This window comes from Streptopelia decaocto (genome assembly GCF_964273445.1).
Source record: "Streptopelia decaocto genome assembly, chromosome: 1".
Lineage (NCBI taxonomy): Eukaryota > Metazoa > Chordata > Aves > Columbiformes > Columbidae > Streptopelia > Streptopelia decaocto.
The window spans coordinates 90,169,295-90,189,718 of record NC_138663.1 but is presented as its reverse complement, the minus strand read 5'-3'; the positions used below and the strand labels follow the sequence as shown (position 1 = coordinate 90,189,718).

The 20,424-nt window shown below is 39.4% G+C and overlaps 2 protein-coding genes across 5 annotated transcripts in view; both read left to right on the top strand.

Annotated features, from left to right (window-relative positions):
• The window catches only part of ARL13B (ARF like GTPase 13B), a 50,418-nt gene extending 45,699 nt beyond the window's left edge, over window positions 1–4,719 (top strand). For all 3 annotated transcript variants that reach the window (XM_082050566.1, XM_082050567.1, XM_082050565.1), the window contains one exon: window positions 2,361–4,719. In XM_082050566.1, the coding sequence (XP_081906692.1) occupies window positions 2,361–2,437 (77 nt within the window). In that variant the 3' untranslated portion in view covers window positions 2,438–4,719. The remainder of the gene's footprint in view (window positions 1–2,360) is intronic.
• Window positions 4,720–9,297: 4,578 nt separating this feature from the next.
• Window positions 9,298–20,424, top strand: part of NSUN3 (NOP2/Sun RNA methyltransferase 3) — a 53,974-nt gene continuing 42,847 nt past the window's right edge. For both annotated transcript variants that reach the window (XM_082062092.1, XM_082062091.1), the window contains exons 1-5: window positions 9,298–9,408; window positions 10,876–10,985; window positions 12,493–12,836; window positions 14,902–15,056; window positions 15,490–15,611. In XM_082062092.1, the coding sequence (XP_081918218.1) occupies window positions 9,322–9,408; window positions 10,876–10,985; window positions 12,493–12,836; window positions 14,902–15,056; window positions 15,490–15,611 (818 nt within the window). In that variant the 5' untranslated portion in view covers window positions 9,298–9,321. The remainder of the gene's footprint in view (window positions 9,409–10,875; window positions 10,986–12,492; window positions 12,837–14,901; window positions 15,057–15,489; window positions 15,612–20,424) is intronic.

Here is a 20,424-nt window from a genome sequence, read left to right as displayed (position 1 = left end):
ATTTTGATTATTGTGGTGCTTTTTTTTTTTTACAGCTTTGCCCAAAATTCACTGTAAAGGTGGTTTTAAAAGTTTTTCAGGCATTCAACCTTTGTGAAAATAAAAAGACCTGGTTCCGTATTGCTTTCATTATATGAATGTCTCGAAGGACAATTTGCAGTGAAAACTTAGAGTATTTTTTTAGTATCCTTTACCTGGAACTTCGATGAGGCTTTGTTTTTTGTGGGACTTTTGGATTCCTGAAGTACACTGTTTTCTATAGCAGTACTCTATTCTGTTGAACAGTTTGCTTTGACAAACTGTTATTGGCCAAGTGGCCGAAAAGTCTTTGTGTATGTTGCAAATGAGGACCTGTGTTCATGTAGACCAGGGTGAGAAACCTCAATTTCAGTAGGATGCCCAATAGATGCTTTTGACAGGACTCCAGGTAAAATTGTTAGTGTCCATAAGGGCAAGGAGAGAAAAAAGTATTTAACAGTCTGCTTTTAAAAGTTTAAGAAACCTTGGTTGTGGGTAGAGGTTATTTTCAGGAGTACTCTGAAAGTCTATGTCCAAGAGTGTATCAATGAATCATTTAATAGCTCTTCAATGTAAGTCAAGAAACCCCCTTAAGCTTCAAAACAGATACAGTTTTTTGTAGTGTTGATTTCTGGTAGCTCATGGAAAAACACAGGAACAGGTGTTTCTCTGTATTCCCATGCATTCAAGTACAGGTCTTTGTCAGTTAGGATAGCAGTTATTCTTTTGGTTTTGTCTTAAAAAATATTTTTTGGAAGTGTCACAGATATGTGGTAGACCTTGCTGCTGAAATATATAAAATTAGTGTAGTGTGAGGTTGAAACAACTTCCAAAGGTCTGATTTTTAATTCAAGGTGTTCTCAGAGATATAAATCTATCTTAATGATTTAATGTGCAAACTGCAAAATTTAGTGTTAGTGAGAAAACTGTTTAGTGTATATATAGAGAGAGAGTCTTTTTTGTGTCATTGTAAGTAGAGAACATTATGTTGGATATTTAGGCAGAGTTAACAGGTAGTAGAGTCAATTATATAAATCTTTAATGATACACTTATTTCCACTAAAGACTTCATTTTTCCAGTCATGCTAATGATTCTAGCACTACATGAGATAATGAGTGTCTGTTTATTGTCACTGGAGGATACATTTGCAAGAATGATAAACGTCTCTCATTATAGGAGGTAAAATTGTCTGCCAGTCCTAAAGTTGTCTGCCAGGCCTCAAGAAACTGGCTAATAAAAACATCCATTGTACAGATTTTCATTTACCTTATAATAATTTGTTGCAGTTTTGTTGCTTTTCACATGCTCCTGTAACACTGAATTAGCTCCACTAAGAACAGATTATTTAGAACAATAATATAACAGTGTTGTTACTTTACTGATTTAAATGTAAGGATAACTAAAACCTTGATCCTACAGACGTGCACAGATTAAGTCTTAAAGTAGTGAAATACAACTTGTTTTTGTTAATTTTAGCTGAGGAATGCAATTTTAACACACATTATTGCATATTTACAACAAGTAGAATATATTTTTCGTGGAAAATTTTTATTTATTAAAGCTGAGTTTTAAGTTGGAAGGCCATCTCTCTGGGGAGAAGGCTGTCTGTATAAACAAAATTGAGATTTGAATGCTTCAAAAAGCTGCTTTTATTTTTAATTTCTACCTGTTTCTTACCATCTTTCATATTACTAATATTTTGTTTGTGAAGTGCTTTGCATGTTCCATTCTGCATGGGGATTTTTCATCAATTACAAATGTTCAAGAGTACTTGTTACTCTCTTTTGATGTACTTAATAACTTTGTCTTGAACACTTTTACTACTTTAGATTCCTGTATCGAAAAAATGTTGCACTTTTATCTAAAAATTCTTAATGTAGTTATTTTAGAAAGTTAGTGTGGCTTTCAACATATATGCATAAGTGTTCCCCAAAATTTGGATGCCCAATAGCGTTAAGTGTCACTTAAAACTTTATTGCAATGTAGATTTGACTACAGCAACATTCAAATTTTGATACTTCATTTTTTCAGTTGTTCGTCGTACACTGTGGATGTCTCATTTCCTATTTTTAGTGATGTTTACAGATTACCTTGGGGCTTGATCTTGCAAATGCTAATACATGTGTAACAAAATATAATTAAACCCTGTTTTAGCCAATACATCTCCAGGTATTAAGTAGAGCCGTGTCTGAAATTTGCTTGTAGGAATACGCTGCAAACTTGTAGGCTACCTAGCTTTTATTAAGGAAGCGAGCATTTACCTGATTTAAAGAGTGTGTAAGCAAAGGAGATGGTAAATGACATATTAATGTGTTTTTCTTCTCTGACATTTCTTATACAGATTTCTACGGAAAGCCTCTGCCCCCGCTGACTGTACGCCAAAGACCCAACAGTGACACCCATGATGTCATTGCTTAACTGGATCACAAATAGTATTTAAGAAACATTATACAAAAAAATTATATCAGATATATTTTTTGCCCTTGAAGGAAAAAATTTAAAATGAGAATCTATTATTTTTTTGCAAAATAACTTGGTGACAAACATGGAGGTCATTCTGTCTTATTTAGTTGATCAGACTTTGTCATTTACTTTTCACATCACCAGCTCTTTGGGATTTAGCATGAAATCAAGAAAGGTCTATGTATGCTTATAGGAACACAGTATCAAATATTTATTTGGTTTACTTGTGAAAACAAATAGCTGTAAACCTGAAGAAAAAAAATTTCAAGATCACATTATACTGGATTGTATGTTCACATCAAGACCTTTCTCCAGGTGCTGTGCAGTGGTCAGTATTTTTGAAGCTAATAAATGGTTCTAATGCGTTTTGTAAGATTCATATATGATAGGGTGAATATAGGGGTGTTATGTAACAAATATTTGAGTATATTTTTCTAACTTTTTATAAAATTATTTGCAAGTTTGTGTCAACATACATACTTACTACCAATAAAATGATACCTAGAAAGCGTTACAATGCTGACAGTCAAATGCATACAAGTAGAGGATGTTTGATTCTTACATTTCTCTTACAGTAGCAATACCTCTTATTAGAGATTACGTGAGCAGATGCATATTTTGTATTTCTACCAATCTGAAGAGGTGAGGAAGCTAGATAGGGAAGTTAAAGATCAATACATTTTATACAAAAATATGCTATTTTAATTGTCTGAGAAGTTTTCTTATGTGTTGTTTTCTTTGTTTTGTTAACTGAGTTGGGCATAGGTAATAAGTTCAGTTGAAAACATAGAGCTGAATATTGTATTGTCTACTGCAACATACAAGAAAATTGCCCATAGTGAAAGTTTTGCACTAATTCAGTCACCAATTCTGATGGAAAACTGAATCAACCAGTATGCAGATAAGCTCCAGCACTTTTTAATCTCGATAACACTAAAATACCATCTCAAAAACAAAGGAAACCCCAGGTTTTTAAGGACTTATATAATACTTCCACACAATGTGTTACTTTTACATTAAAAAATCACATACAAGTGATACATAAACAACAAGGGTTGCAGTTGGATATATTCCTATTTAAATATTTATCCTCTTAAATTGGAGACGGCCATTGGTATATGTGTAAACATATATAGTCACGGTACCTAGTTACACCAAGGATGAAAACCCCATTCAAAGGTTTTTTGTACAAGCATCACTTAATGATTTATTATGCACTCAGTCTTCCATAACATGGTATTACCAACAGATTTTAGATGATGTTAAAATAATGCAATGTATATATTCAGCACTTTGACATTAGAAACCTTTGCCATATACCCCTTACAGCAATGAGTTACACAAGTTATATACACAAAATTAAATTATTACCCAAGATTTTTAAAGACTATGTTGGAAGGGGGCAGGGAGTCAGTCTTAAGAATATTGCGTTTGGAATGAGTGGAGAGGAATATTCCAAGTTTGCTAGTTTAGTGTCAGGATGAAACAAATTGTATGTGACTGTCAGCATGAGAATACTTTTGTTGTATTCAAACAGTGTAACATGGTCAGTGTGATTATTCTCAGGATTTAGTCATTTTCACTTCAAACAAACACAATATTAAGTGGAAGGGGGAAGTTTATGTGTGCAATCTCAAATCTTACTATCTTTAGCTATGTTACCACTTGAATTTTTTGACTTAAAGGCTCTGCTTTTGCAGGCTTGTTTTTTTTACAGCCTCAGTTTCTAGAAATTTATTTCCTTTTTATTCTAACACTTATCTAAAATAAATTAATGGAAGTCTTTATTAAAAATAAATATTGCTGTGGAAACAAAATTTAAGAAACCAAAATGGAAGATGTTTATATTTGTATATGAAATGTTTATTGTTTGTGTGAACACATGTATCAGTTTTGTTTCTGCTTTTAAAATAAATTCTACCAATTTCTGACAAAAAAATACAGTTTTGTTTATTAATATGCTCTATAATTATTTACTACAATAGTTTTTTCAGTCATATATACTACCTTGACTTTTTATTTGCTCAAGATGACATTTATGTATAGAATAAAACCAATGCAACAGCATCAACATGTTTCCCATATTATCATAATTTTTCAAATTTTTAGAAACAATTATAGACATAAATGTTTAATGGCTGCAAGTATAATTTACATAGCTAAAATGTACAAAATAGAGACCATACTTTTACAACTACAATGTGGTCAAATTTAGAATATATTGATAGATTGGCACTAGGTTATGAGTATATGTATACATATAAAGTGCTTTGATATTGCACTTTATGTTTGAGAGGTAATAAATTGTACATTTGTAAGTTGAGAGGTAATATTTATATCACAACTATTGTTATAGCATGAATTAGAAGATTTCATCAGGTTCTCATGCTCTTTGTTGTCAAAACCATCACTTTCAAAACATATCAGTGCATTCAGCTAGGAGGTTTTGTGTTTAAGTACAAGAGTGGTAAGAACATGGAAATATGCTACATAGGAAATATGCTACTTTTTTTTTTTATGAAGACATTAGTGGATAGATGATGGCAAAGCGGTGGATATGGTCTGCCTTGACTTCAGTAAAGCACTTGACACAGTCTCCCACAGCATCCTCACAGCTAAACTGAGGGAGTGCGGTCTGGACGATCGGGTAGTGAGGTGGACTGTGAACTGGCTGAAGAAAAGAAGCCAGAGAGTTGTGGTCAATGGGGCAGAGTCCAGTTGGAGGCCTGTATCTAGTGGAGTGCCTCAAGGGTCGGTACTGGGCCCGGTACTATTCAATATATTCATCAATGACTTGGATGAGGGAATAGAGTGCACTGTCAGCAAGTTTGCTGATGACACCAAGCTGGGAGGAGTGGCTGACACAGCAGAAGGCTGTGCTGCCATCCACCTGGACAGACTGGAGAGTTGGGCAGGGAAAAATGTAATGAAATATAACAAGGGCAAGTGTAGAGTCTTGCATCTGGGTAGGAACAACCCCAGGTTCCAGTATAAGTTGGGGAACGATCTATTAGAGAGCAGTGTAGGGGAAAGGGACCTGAGGGTCCTGGTGGACAGCAGCATGACCATGAGCCAGCACTGTGCCCTTGTGGCCAGGAAGGCCAATGGTACCTGGGGTGTATTAGAAGGGGGGTGGTTAGTTGGTCAAGAGAGGTTCTCCTTCCCCTCTACTCTGCCCTGGTGAGACCACATCTGGAATATTGTGTCCAGTTCTGGGCCCCTCAGTACAAGAAGGACAGGGAACTGCTGGAGAGAGTCCAGTACAGGGCAACAAAGATGATTAAGAGAGTGGAGCATCTCCCTTATGAGGAAAGGCTGAGGGAGCTGTGTCTCTTTAGCTTGGAGGAGACTGAGGGGTGACTTCATTAATGTTTACAGATGTATGAAGGGTGAGTGTCACGAGGATGGAACCAGGCTCTTCTTGGTGACAGCCAATGATAAGACAAGGGGTAATGGGTTCAAACTGGAACACAAGAGGTTCCCCCTAAATTTGAGAAGAAACTTCTCAGTGAGAGTAACAAAACACTGGAACAGGCTGCCCAGGGAAGTTGTGGAGTCTCCTTCTCTGGAGACATTCAAAACCCACCTGGACACATTCCTGTGTAACCTCATCTAGGTGTTCCTGCTCCAGCAGGGGGATTGGACTAGATGATCTTTCGAGGTCCCTTCCAATCCCTAATATTCTGTGATTCTGTGTGATTTTGCATTATCTATGTGCAACATTTTAAATACATTTTAGTCAAAACATGTTATAGGTAGGTTAAATGGATCTTTTAAGATAGAAATATTAATTTTCATGAGCTTAGCTGATGTGAAAGATAGTCAGTGCTTCAAAATAAGTCATTCTCATTGTTGTCTTCGTTTTTAGCCAAAACCTAGAATCCACAGAAGAACCTTACTTAGAGATGTAAAGGTTTTAAATAGAACATAGTAACTATAATCACATTATTAAAAGTAGGTATATTTGATATCCACTAGGCTTAGTTTCACATCTGTGACGTGCTCTCTCCATGTAAATAATGCACAGTAAGTGAGGGACACTCATATTGAGGTGAGACAAAAGCACATTTTAGAGGAAGCTATTTGATAATCTTGTGAGACTTCTATTTCAAATCCACAGGCCTGATGAAGAATTAGAAGGCTTTAAAAGAATTACTTGCAACAGACAGCTGGTGCCAGCTTTCTAGAGGCTCTCTTGAGAGGCCTGCTTATGAGGATCGAGATGGAAGCAGCAAAATACCCGCAGAGGCCCAGCAGGTAATACATCCCAATATCATTAATTTACATGATCTTCTAATCTACATATTTTTTATCCTAAAATTCAAGTCATCCATTAATTTGATCTTCATAAGACCTGGCAAGATTTTGTGGGGTCTGTCCTAATATAACAAACAAGGAGAATATGTTTTCTTGTGTATTTCTAAATTAATATATAGTAATGATGAAGACTCAGAATTTGTTCTTGCTCAAGGAAGCTACAGACACCTGAAACTGAACATTGAAAGTCACAGTAACGGCCTTTCTTTTCAGTTTGCTTGGTTTGGAGAGAATTGACGTGCCGGTGGTGGTATTTCTGAATATTGACTTGCTAATTTTAAGACATTTCAGTCACCTTCCACTCTCTGAATGTATCAGGGGCCAACACGGCATACACCGTGTCCTCTGCCTTTGCTTTTCTGAATGTGGGGACATGCCTAGGAAACCCAAGTTTGAAATAAGATGACTAACGTTTAAAGAAAATGCATTGGCCTGAGAGAATTGTGGACTGAGGTTGTAGTGGAGTTGTGGAAATACAACAGATTTTTCAGAAATGAGATACAGCTTGTGGTTTAACTGGGCATCCAGGCATGCAGGTGGTCACTTACCGTGGCAAGGGTAGTTGCTTAGGTGACAGAGATCACATCATTTTGGATTGCTTTTTATTAAGAGGAACAGTAGCCTGAATTTCAAAATGTACTGAAGTTAATTCCCCCAGAGTCAATCCATCTCTCCAATAGCACGATAGAGATACAGATTGTGGTTGTGTTTTTACTGTTTTTTTGTAGTTTCTTTATGGTCCTGGTGTTGCTAGTGCACAAACTATTTAACTGAAGTCTATCCTTCTGATGTGTTGCAAATCTAACTGGTTTCAGACACATTAAGAAACACTGATGGCACCTTCTACAAGTGGGATACTACTCATTCAGCGTACGTTTTTGTTTTATTGGTACAGTAAAATTCAGTCATTGTATGTATTTCCTTTTATGTTATTGGTCTTGGCAGAATTACATCCACAGAGAACTGCAGTTTTCATACTAGTTTTGTTCTGTGTCTTGTGGTACAACTCATTTATCAAAAAGCCTTTCCGGTTTCCGTTTACATTCGATAGGTAGGAGGTCTCCATTTTGCCTGCTGGCTCTTTGTCAGGATCCTGATTGAAACATTTTAAATAAGTTTTCAAGTTTGATGATAATTTGCATGAGATTTGCATAAATGTACTTAGTTTTCATTACTCAGTACCTGAAACTCAAATATTTATCTATATGATAGCACTGCTGCTTTACCGTTGCACCCCTTTCCTGGCTAGATTTCAGAGGCTGGTTTCAGCTGTGTGGGTAGCTACTGATGTTATAGAAACTCCTGTTTAACCAGCTTGCTGTTTCCACGGGCATTGCTCTTACTGAAGGACTCACCAAATGCTGATGGACAAGTGAGCTTTTGAGTGAGAGAGAGGGTGTGTGGTGGCTTTGTTTTGCTGGGCCACGACGGCTGCAGCAAGAGGTGGCTAACAAAGCAAGATGCCCTTTCTAACAGGAGTTCACCGGTCCCCACAGTTCTGCTCAGGTGAAGTGGTCAGAAGAGGAACTGCCCTCATTTTAGCAGCCTCGGGCTTTAGTGCTACTAAGCCAGTTACGGTTGGTGGATTGAGGTCTGGCGGTTGTCCTGGTCACACTGGTCCCAGATAATGGGCTATCTAAAAATGGGTGTAAGACATTTGTGTGTGATAACTCTCACGTTTCAATTTTTCTTTGCAGTAGCAGCAGGTTAAGCTAAAGCTGATCTCCAGTCTGTTTTAGAGGAGGCTGTTAAGTAGCTGAATAGCAATTGCAAACTCTGGGAAAGCCCGGACAAGGCGGGAGTTAAGGACAGGTGCAAAGCCATTAGCAGAGGTCTGACAGCAGTGGTGCAGATGGCAGCAGCGCCTCCAGCAGGCTATGGGATGAGGATCAGTTTTATAAATTGATTAATCCAGAATCCAGTTGCTGCCTAATCCTGCTTTATCCCTGGGAGAGGTAGAGCAGACTGAAGGACAGGAGAGCCTCCCATGGTTTTAAAAATAAACAAAAAAACACAAAACAAACAAACAAAAACAATAAACAAAAAAACACACACAAAAAACCAAAACCAACCAAAAAAAACCCCACAACGAAAGAGTGTAGAGTCTTGCATCTGGGCAGGAACAACCCCAGGTTCCAGTATAAGTTGGGGAATGACCTATTAGAGAGCAGTGTAGGGGAAAGGGACCTGGGGTCCTGGTGGACAGCAGGATGAGCATGAGCCAGCACTGTGCCCTTGTGGCCAGGAAGGCCAATGGCACCCTGGGGTGTATTAGAAGGGGGGTGGTTAGTAGGTCCAGAGAGGTTCTCCTTCCCCTCTACTCTGCCCTGGTGAGACCACATCTGGAATATTGTGTCCAGCTTCTGTGAAACAAACCCCCAAAAAACCTCAGGCCCACCCCCGCACCTCCTGGGAGCGACGGGACACAAGGCGGGCGGCAGCGCCACTCGCCCGATGCCACCGCTGCAGCCCCTCGGCCGCCAGGGGGCGCCCCAGCCCCGCCGCCCTGCCCCGTTCGCGCCATGCGGCGGCTGCCGCTGCCGGTGCTTCCTCGCCGCCCCGGGGCCGCCCTCCTGTCGCACCGAGCGGCTGCTCGGGCCTCGCAGCCGGTGAGGTGCTAGGAGGGGAAGGAGGGAGTGGGCAAGCGGCGCGGCTCGCCCTTGCCAGCCGGAAGCGGGGAGGGACGGGCGGGCGGTCCCTTCCTGCGCGTTCCGCGGGCCGTACGGGAAGAGGCTCCCCCGCTGGGAGCCGTGGGCCGCTGCCGCCGGGCCGCGCCTCAGCCTGCGGGCAGGGCAGCGCGGAGAAGCTCCTCCATTTGTTGAGAGCGCAGCTTCTGAGTTGGAAGTGGCGACTTGGGCGGGTCGGGGTGTTTGGTCGCTGCCGGCGGCGTTTGTAGCGGCGGGAAGAGCCCCGGTGCGATCCTGTGGCCGGTGCTGGGCTCTGCCCCGCAAGGCTTTGACTCCCTCTGTAGTCCCGCCTGTGTCATCCCCTCGTCCCTTCGAGAAACAAACGCGCGTTTCGTTTTGTACTAAAGCTCCTCGTACCTGGCTTTGCGATCCGTGCCGCGGCTCCTCTGCCGGGCAGCGCGTTCCGCGGGTACAGGAACCGATTTGAGACAGAAAAATCGGACCTTCGTATGCACTGTGGTGGTTAATAAATTAAGAGACAACAGAGTAGCTCGGAGCTTAGCGGGTCCTTCAGGTTCTACTTTCTGCCAAGTGTTTAATGGAATCATTTTGGTTGGAAGCGACCCATAAGATCATCGAGTCCAACCATAACCCAACTCTGGCGCTAAACCAGGTCCCTAAGAACCTCATCTATATGCCTTTTAAACACTTCCAGGAATAGTGACTCCACCGCTTCCCTGGGCAGCCTGCTCCAGTTTCTGTTTTGGGGAGTACAGGTGTGCAACGGGGAGGAGAAGCAGGAGGAAGGACACTGTGGTGTGGGGAGGGAAATCCAGCAAATATCAGTCTTTCCTTTCGGGGTTTTCCTTCTGAATGGCACCAGTTTGCTTAGAAACCAAAAGTTCTTCCCCTCCCTGCCCAAATAAAATATCAAATTTGCATAGCTTTAAAAAACAAACAAAAAGTGTAGCTTTTTTTTATTTTTTCCCCTTACTCTTGGAATAAATTAGTTACTGCAGTACCTTGCAGCTCAGCTTCAGCTGACTTCTGTAATTATTTAAATTAATTTATTTCAGTTAAGCACATGGGTACATCTTGGCAGAGGTGATTGTGTTGCATGATCATAATCGTGCCTTGCTTATTTTGTTCCTGGAACCACTGTACTGCTAGTGTAGATGATACAGAGGAGGATATTATCAACAAGCTTTGAATGACCTCTTCACAGGTAGGGAAGAAGAGAGTACACTAGCTTAACTCGTTTGTTCTCTGAAATTCCTGTTACATCTTGGTCACATGTGTGACTTGACCTTGATATTTGAGCATCCTAATATAACTGATACTAGGTTTATTTAAATTGAAAAAGTGTTCTTTTATTAATTCTAGTGAGAACTAGGAAGGGTTTCGTTTGTTTGTTTTTACTGCTTTTCTTTTTTCCTCCTTTCTCTGGAGCTGGAAAATAAAACAAAAGGGAAACTTCAAAAGAAGATTTGTCAGGTTGTTCTGGATCATTTTGAGAAGCAGTACATGTTGGAACTTGGAGACACATGGACAAGTGTCAGGTCTGTTTTTTTGAGGAGATGGGGGAGGGAAGGGAGAGGATGTTTTAAGTAGTTCATAGAATAACTCTCAAAAGAGACATGGACTTTAACAACTGCTTTAGTTTATTTTCAGTTTAGAACTGTTATAAAGTGTGAAATAATAGAGGACTCAAACTTGAAATTGTTTTTGTTTTTTCTTTGACATGATTCTTCTGACATGATGAAGTTTCTGTTCTTCTGTATGCACATGCACTGCGAGGAGCCTGCCATCTTAGGTGTTTGTTGCCTGTTTTGTAAAAAGGTGGTCCAAAAAGCATCCCTTTGTACTTAACAGCAGCTGCTCTTGGGCTTTTTTTTTTTATATTTTTCTTTTTCCTACAGCTTTGTTTTATCTTGAAAGACTGGGACAAAGATATTAGGAAAGACGTACATCCCCTGATTTCTTTCATTAGAAGAAACTGAATGTTAATGACATGTACAGAAAAGGATATGACTTGATTTGGGTCTTGATCACTTTGGGTCAGCCACTAAAAAACTGGGTGTGGTATTGAGAGAACATCTTCCCTTCCCTGCTAACTGGTGGTTGTCACTCCCAAGAAAGCCAGCAGAAGAGCCCTTCAGGAGAAGCTCCCTGTTCAGCCTATATACTTTTCAACAGGAATTTGAAAAAAAGTAGTTGACTTTGACCTGAAGTGCATGAGGAGTGCTCTCAAGATCAGTGCCACATTACTTTGAAGTAAAAGGCATGTTAGGTGTTCAGAGTCTTTGAAATTATGTGATTCCTTTGAGTGCCTTCTTTGGTTTAGCCTGTAAAAAGTAGTTTAAAATAAGTATTTCCATGGTCAAAAATATTCCTGAGGAGTAATTTTATAGCTAAATTTAAAAATACTGAGAGAAATTAAAATAGCAAATGGGGGAGATCTGTGTAAGAAAGGTCTGAAAAAGTGAACTATGAACAAACATGTTCCTACCATATAAGCACTGCTTTTTGCCTGCCTTTAAGGAATATCTATCAGTTTAAGTTTTTCTGGCCCAATGTTTGCAGAACATAAAAGGAAATTTAGAAAAGAATGTGTGTAAAAGCTGCATTTTACAGTGCTGGCTGGAATAACCATTGCAAAGCCAATGTGATTCTTTTTGTTGTGACGTTTACAACTAATATTGCAGTTTTTCTTTGTCCCTAAGAAACTACTTTATAGTCAGAAAGAATGATATACTTCATAATTTATAACTTTTACAGTTATTTATTAAAGAGTTAGGGAAAATAGAGAATATGTTGTTTCAGAAGAAGTTAGCATTATAAATACAATCATTACATAAAATGGTGGGTCGATTTCATACTAAAATTATTTTCCTGCATGCTTTTCTTCATCATATCTAATCAAAGTTATTCCTTTTTGATTGTACCAGATTGATCCAATTGTGGGATTATTACCCTCATGTAAGAAAAGGCTTCCTATGCTATGGAAAGCTCATTTTATTTGCCAAGTTATTAAATAGCTTTTCCTTCTTTTTTTTTTAAATCTAGAGATGTACTCACATACCCATCATGCTGGCAGTATGCCATCCTCATGAACAAGTTCAGCCCATCCGCTGAACTGGAGAGCACCTTGCGTGAGAAAGGGTGTCATCCTGCCTTTCAGGGCCCGTTGCCCTACCTTCCAGCGTCACTGAAGTGTTACATTAGGAGGACTCCTGGGAGATTCCCCGCACAAAAACACCAGGCCGGTAAACTGAAAGAGTATTACCTGCTGAATGCTGCTTCGCTGTTGCCAGTGCTGGCATTAGAAGTAAAAGATGGGGAAGATGTTTTGGATCTCTGTGCTGCACCAGGGGGTAAATCGGTGGCTCTGCTGCAGTGCGCCTGTCCAGGTAATGTATTGAGGTGCGGGTAGAAGCTGATCCCTGGCTCTGTGCCTGGGCTGTTTCAGTTGTGCCTGTGTTCTGTACAAGATTTGGATTGGGGGCAACAATTCATATTCCAAGTAGGTTCATGCTGTTTAGTAAGATTTTTATGAAGTCTCTTTAACTAAAAGAGGTTGCAAAATGCAGTAGTTATTTCAATACTGCAGACAGACAGACGAAAGTGGAGTAGCTCTATGTTTTTTTATCTCCACTGGTTCCCTTACTGTTACTTCTCAAGAAGTTACTTAGAATCATGGAGATTTGTTGGCACAGTAATCTGCAATCTTAGAATACTTGCACTTTTTTTTTCCTCTGCTACCTTTCTGGTCAGTGCTGTGCAGAGAATATAAGTGAGTTTATGTGTACTGATGTAAAGCAGAGCATAACAAATTAAATGTGCAAGATCGAGGGAGAAAGTTTATGATAAGGAATTTGTCTATATAAGGGTTTAATAAGCTCTGTGTCTTAATCCACCCAGATATTGCAGAAGGGCACTAAGATAATCACAGTGTTTAGAAGGCAACAGAAAGTAGCAGCTCAGTTCTTCCAGGCCAGGAAGCAAGCTGTGATTGCTGTTTCCAAGTTTATATGTTAGTTTGGGTAATAATTGTCTCAAACTCTTCAAGCACCTCACCTTGTTACTGATGAGGCCATCGCTATAATCACCTGCACCTGGTGATTACAGCTGGTTCTCCCTCCCTCTTGTAGAGAAATGAGGTGATGCCATTGAGGTAAATTAAATGTGGATTGCCCTTTCAAAAGGTTTGAAAAAAACCCAAACTTTTATCCCATGGCTGCCTCTGAAGATACCAGATTGTTGCTGAGAACATAAGATGTAAGGTAGTTGATTCTTAATATATCTCAGTGGATGCTAAGATGTACCATATTTAGTGTGGCAAACAGGGTGTAGGACAACCTGTGGAGACATGAAAATAGTAATTTTATTAAATTAGAAAACAGGACTAAGATGAAGAAAATCTCATGCTGGTGTTTCTGGTCTGGGTTACAAGCAAGAACAGTGTTTCTTCTGAAGGGATAACTATTCTGGCTACATTGTTAATAGTAAGTGCAACCAAAAGGCTTTTCTGAAAACAATTCTGGCTCAAATTTCAAATAAATCATAGCATCATAAAATCATTTTGATTGGAAGAGACCCTTAAGATCACCAAGTCCAAACATTAACCTGATGCTGCCAAGTCCACCACTAAACCATGTCCCTAAGCACCACATCTGTATGTCTTTTAAACACCTCCAGGGATGGTGATTCAACCACTTCCCTGGGCAGCCTGTTCCAGTGCCTGACAACCCTTTCTTTGAGGAAATTTTTCGTAATATCCATCTAAACCTCCCCTGGCACAACCTGAGGCCATTGCCTCTTGTCCTATCACTTGTTACTTGGCAGAAGAGACCAACACCTTCCATGCTACAGCCTCCTTTCAGGTAGTTGTAGAGAGCGATAAGGTCTCCCCTCAGCGTCCTTTTCTCCAAGCTGAACAGCCCCAGTTCCTTCAGCCATTCCTCATCAGACTTGTGCTCCAGACCCCTCACCAGCTTTGTTGCCCTTCTCCGAACTGTGAAATAAGTGATTGGACTGCTCAACTTAGGATACACAAAACTGATGTTTTATTTATTTAAAAGGCAATTGATTAGTTAACAAGGGGCACATACTTCATTTAGACAATGTCTCAAGGAGCCCAGAAAGACACTCACTCAGCACTGGTCTTTGGATGTGGGTCATGTTTAAGGTTTGTTTTACTGTGAAAGTCTATTGTTACAGTAAGTATTTGGTAGTAAATATTTATGGATTGCTCTGTAGGAGCATGTTGAAATTTACTCAGGTTTATAAAAATTCAGCAGTGTTTTTTAAAATGTGCAATAATACAAGTACATAAGGTGTAAAGTCTATGGCAATCTTGGCAAAGCAGTAGAACTTCTGAAATCAATGTAAATCCTTATATTTGTAAAACAACAAAATAGAAAAAGCATAAAGACTTATTTTAGAGTGTTTACTTCATTTTTTAAATTTTTTAAGGTCAGTTTCACTGTAATGAATATGATGAATTGAGGTCAAGATGGTTGAAACAGACAATAGAATCCTTCATCCCGGATCCTTTGATAAATTTAATAACAGTCTTTAAACTGGATGGTAGACATATTGGAGATCTTAAGTCTGAATCATACGACAAGGTAACATTTTTACTTATTAGCAAATGATATTTCTGCATTGTGCTTCTTCTGATGTTGCTGTCTTTTTAACTTTTTTTTTTTTTCTGCCCCCCACCAAAATATCTGACCTATCAAGGGGAACTAGGGTTGTGTACAGGATTTGCAGAGCCTCAGGAATCTCTTTATTAAGCCTGTTGTGCTTTTGTTCTTGTGTTAGTGAGAGCTGCTCAGGTGGAGGGTACTTTTGGAGCAGTAATTTGTCTTCTCCCTTCCCCTCATAACTCCATAAAAACATGAAAAATAGCAATTAGATCATTTCTGCCCCTAAAAGGGAAAATAGGAAGGTTGTTCTAAGTGTTTGCAAAAGTAAGTTGAGTAGATTTTTGGCATATGGTGTTCAGAAAGTGAATATCTTTCTTGTGAAGTTTCTTATTGGCTTTTATTTGTTATGTAGGTACTGGTTGATGCTCCTTGTTCAAATGACAGAAGCTGGCTGTTCTCTTCTGATATTCAACAAGCTACACTTAGACTAATACAAAGGAAAGAGTTATCTTGTCTACAGTTCCAGCTGCTAAGGTGAGAACTATTAAAGGAGCTTTTAATAATTGAGACAAATTACACGAGGGCACAATTTTCCATGTTTAGTAACCAAAATCAGGTTTCACCATATGAAAATGTGACAAATATGTTGTTGCAATTGCTGTTTAAAGAGTTAGTCTAGGTTAATGTGAATATAGAAATTTTTGTTGGGTAATCTAAGCAGTGAGGCCTGGGTCTTCTACTACCGTACTGCTGTACAGTCCTGTTAACTCACTTATTCATGTGTGTCCATTTTCAGATGACTCAGAACAGTCTGGTAACATATCAGAATATTTTCAGTGGACACAGCTAAAGTGGTTTCAGATATATTCTTCAGCTGAAGCAAAACCACACATATAATTTGTAGTAGGTTGTCGTTTTTTTGTTTTTGTTTTTTTTTTTTCCAACTGTGAAGATATTCTATAAGCCCGCCAAGCTGGGCATTCTTTCCCAAACTCCTTTTGCTGCTGCTGTTGTCATTCTTTGACAGAATTATCCCTTAAAATTCTTTATTACAGTCTTTTTGATAATTGAGGACTGGTTACCAGCCATCACTTAGGTTATTAGTTCATGCTGCTTCAGCGTTTTTCTGGGTTGTTTATATGAAGAGATTGAGTCTACTATTGCACATTCCTACATGTTGCTTGAATTTAATACCCATTTGACTATTTGTAGCACAGAAAGACTACTGATCATAATTGACAGGAGAAAAAGATTAAGAATGTGGGGTTTGGTGGGGCAGTGAGGATGGTTTGTTTGTTTGTTTTTCAAGAATGTCCACCCAATAATCCAAATCAAGGTTGGAACGTATTACACTTTTCAGTTATACTGGCCACAGGCTATCATTTGTGAAACATTTCAAACTCTACAAGGTTTTCACAAAGGGGGGAAAAAAAAGTGACTTCCCAATAATACCTTCTAGACGTGAGTTTTTTTTGCGAAGTGACAGTTATGCTTGAAGTCCATCTGTCAAAACAAATTGAGGGAAAAATAACCTATTATAAAAAACCAGAAGAAAGTTTTACGGCAAGTTCCCATTGGAACAGTTCAAGATATTTTTTGCATGACTTCCAGTTGAAAGAGGCTCAGCAGAAGCCTATGATTTATAACGGAAATATGAGTATCTTATTGCAGTAATGCATCATGTCACCCATTTCCTTTGAAGAAATCAATCACATTTAAAATGCTGACCTGTTTCAGTTTTCCCTTTTCAATATTTGACATATAAAATCCAATTTGTGAACCTCTACCAAAAGAAAGTATATATCATGCAGAGAAATTTTGAGAATTCGCATAAATCACTCCAGATTGCAATCTTGAAGTGGAGAACTCATGACAGCAGAAACCTTGTTGTTGTTTTTTTTTTTTTTTTAAGAAGATGTTCCTGTCAGCCCAAATCAGATCTAATTGAATTATTCCTAAATCAAGAAAACAACATTGTTTCTGTCAAAACTATACTTTACTATAGTAGCAGCAATAGGAATTAGATTTGTAAGGACAAAATACTTTTGATACGTAAGTTGCAGTAAAAGGATGGTAATTTCAATTTCATTGCTCAACATAGGTCTGAGTAGTTCTGTAGATTAACCAATCTATTTTTATGTGCACTGTGAATTTTTTTTTGTCTTTTAAAAGATTTTGGAGCATATGAAATAAATGGTTAGGTTGCAGATTTGGAGATTACAAGCTTTATCAGGTAAAACATTTCACATATACTTAGTAGATTATATAGCTGTCAACTGTATTTTTATTTTTCCTTTTATCTGATCACTTTAAAATGAACTTCCAATATTAATGGCATCTCAGGTCATGTGTGAAAGGGGAAAAGGAAAGGATAAACTGAGGCCAGGAAAGGTGAAATGATTCACACAAGTACATTAGGATTTTGGTGAAACTAAAATTGTGGAATGTTACCCTATTCAAGCCTTGGTTTTATGGCTAGGGTGCATAATTCTAAAGAAAAAATTAACCTGGAATCCCATCTCTGATACTTCCAGTAGTATTCAGGGAGGCTGAACGTCCATTAATCCACCTGTACTTCATTTTTTTTGAATCAGCTCATGCAAAGGTACCTTTGGCTTATCTGTTCAGGTTACCTGGTGCCTTGCGCTCGTGGGTGTTTCTCACCTCTGTTTCTGTATCTGGATAGTGTCTAAGTGGTGTAGCGACCTGCTGCACTATGTAAACACACACAAGTCTATGGGGCCAGACAGGATACATCCAAGGGTTCTGAGGGAGCTGGCAGAGGTGATCACCAAGCCACTTTCTATCCTTTTGTCATCAGTCCCGGCTAACCAGGGAGTCGCAGTTGACTGGAAGTCAGCAACTACAACACTCATGTACAAGAGGTGCTGGAAGGAGGATCTGGGAAATTACAGGCCTGTCAGTCTGACCTCGGTGCTGGGAAAGGTCATGGAGCAGATGATCTTGAGTAACATCACACAGCACACACAAGACAATAGAGCAATCAGGCCGAGTCAACATGGGTTTATGAAAGGCAGGTCCTGCTTGACCAACCTGATCTCCTTCTATGACAAGGTGACCTGCTTAGTAGATGAGGGAAGGGCTGCAGATGTTGTGTACTTAGACTTCAGTAAAGCCTTTGACACAGTATCCCACAGCATTCTCCTGGAGAAGGTGGCAGCTCATGGACTGGATGGGCGTACTCTGCGATGGATAAAGAACTGGCTGGAGGGCTGAGCCCAGGCGGTGCTACAGGCTTGGGGAAGAGTGGCTGGAAAGCTGCCTGGCAGAAAAGGATCTGGAGGTGTTGCTCAACAGCCAGCCGAACATGAGCCAGCGGTGTGCCCAAGTGGCCAAAAAGGCCAACAGCATCCTGGCTTGTATCAGGAATAGTGTGGCCAGCAGGACCAGGGAAGTGATTATGCCACTGTACTCAGTGCTTGTGAGGCCTCACCTTGAATACTGTGTTCAATTTTGAGCCCCCTGCTACAAGAAAGACATTGAGGTGCTGGAGAGAGTTCAGAGAAGTGTGACAAGGTTGGTGAGGGGCCTGGAACTCAAGTCTTATGAAGAGCAGCTGAGGGAACTGGGGTTGCTCAGTCTGGAGCCACAGAGGCTGAGGGGAGACCTTATTGCTGTCTGTGGCTACCTGACAGGAGGTTGTAGCATGGAGGGTGTTGGTCTCTTCTCCCAAGTAGCAAGTGATAGGACAAGAGGAAATGGCCTCAAGTTGTGCCAGGGAAGGTTCAGATTGGATGTTAGGAAAATTTTATTCACAGAAGGGGTTCTCAAGCACTGAAACAAGCTGTCCAGGGAAGTGGTTGAGTCACCATCCCTGGAGGTGTTAAAAAGACATGTAGATGTGGCACTTAGGGACATGGTTTAGTGGTGGACTTGGCAGTGTTAGGTTAATGATTGGACTCGGTGATCTTAAAGGTCTTTTCCAACCTGAGCAATTCTAAGTATCATGTGATTTGAAGATGAAGCTCAAAGTATTTCAGTTTAAGAGTAGTATTAAGTTTAAGGATAACACCCAAATGAAAAGAATGAAATGCGAAGGGGAGTTCAGTTTTCATTTCTATCAAGTGACACTCAGCCCAAAATTAGGGATTCCCTTTTCTTAATTAAAGAAATTTTAACCTTTTAACCTTGTAATCTGTTTTTCTGGGTTTGGTCACCTTGCACTTTGTTGTTGTTGTTTGTTGGGTTTTTTAGTGTTTTGGTGTTTGTTGCTGTTTTAGCAGATAACTTGGAGGGGAAGCTGGGAACATCAGAGAGGAAATGAAGGAAGGAAAAGTATTTTTTTGCAATACAGTATAATTTAGAGGCTTCAGAGAATTAAGATGTGCAAGAAGTGATGAAACTTGATACAGTGATCGTCCCACTCCAGCCTGAATAGAATCTGAAATGTAAATAATGGCATAAATGCTGAACAGCAGATTTTATAAGCAGTGAGGGCACCACTGATTTGAAGGAAATTGAGATTGTAATGATTGTTAATACCAAAACCAAAGCATCCCTGCTGAGTGCTATAATCCAAGAACAGACTGCAAATCTTGTTATTATTTGGAGTGTTCATCCAGAAAACAAATCGCAGTGTAAGGAAAGAATGTTCATTTCCTGATACTGTATGCTAGTACAAAAGGCAGTAGTTCCTGTAAGTGAATTTACCAGTGTTATCAGTTCTCAGATAGAAATTAAATTTTGGATTAAGCCTGAGTACGTAAGAACTTAGTGGTGAAACACGGTTGTTGTAATTATTCCTACACCAGTTACTGCAGCTGAAAGAAACTGTGTTAGGGTTCAGCTGGAAATAAATCCAGCAGGATATGTTTAGAAAATGCAACAGAGGCATTCAGACTACTGTAACTCTTCTATACACAACCTCTCTCAGTAATTAAAAAACTCTTAATTGGTTTTTAATAGAGTTCTGGTCCACAGGAGCTCAGGCTAACTTTAAAAGATACATATTGGCTGACTTTCCTTTATTACCTCTTTTTCTCCCTAGTAGTTAGCTACAAAGGAGATAATTTTGAATACCTAACACATGCACACGCAAATAGATTTGGGGGAGTTTGAGGTGCATGGGGAGTTTGAATTGTGCATTGGATTAGTGGTGACAAAATAATCCATACAAAATGCTCATTTTCGTAGTTGATCTCTTTCGAGTTGTATGTATTTTAATTTTTCAAAACTCAGGATGAAGCATTAAATTTGGAGGGAGAAATACAGGAAACTCTACTCTTCATAGTTAATGAAATATTTAAATCCCTGTTTGCTTATAAATATGATTTTTAAGGAACTATGTCTGGTTCTGTATAACATACATATCTGCTCTTTCAAATGC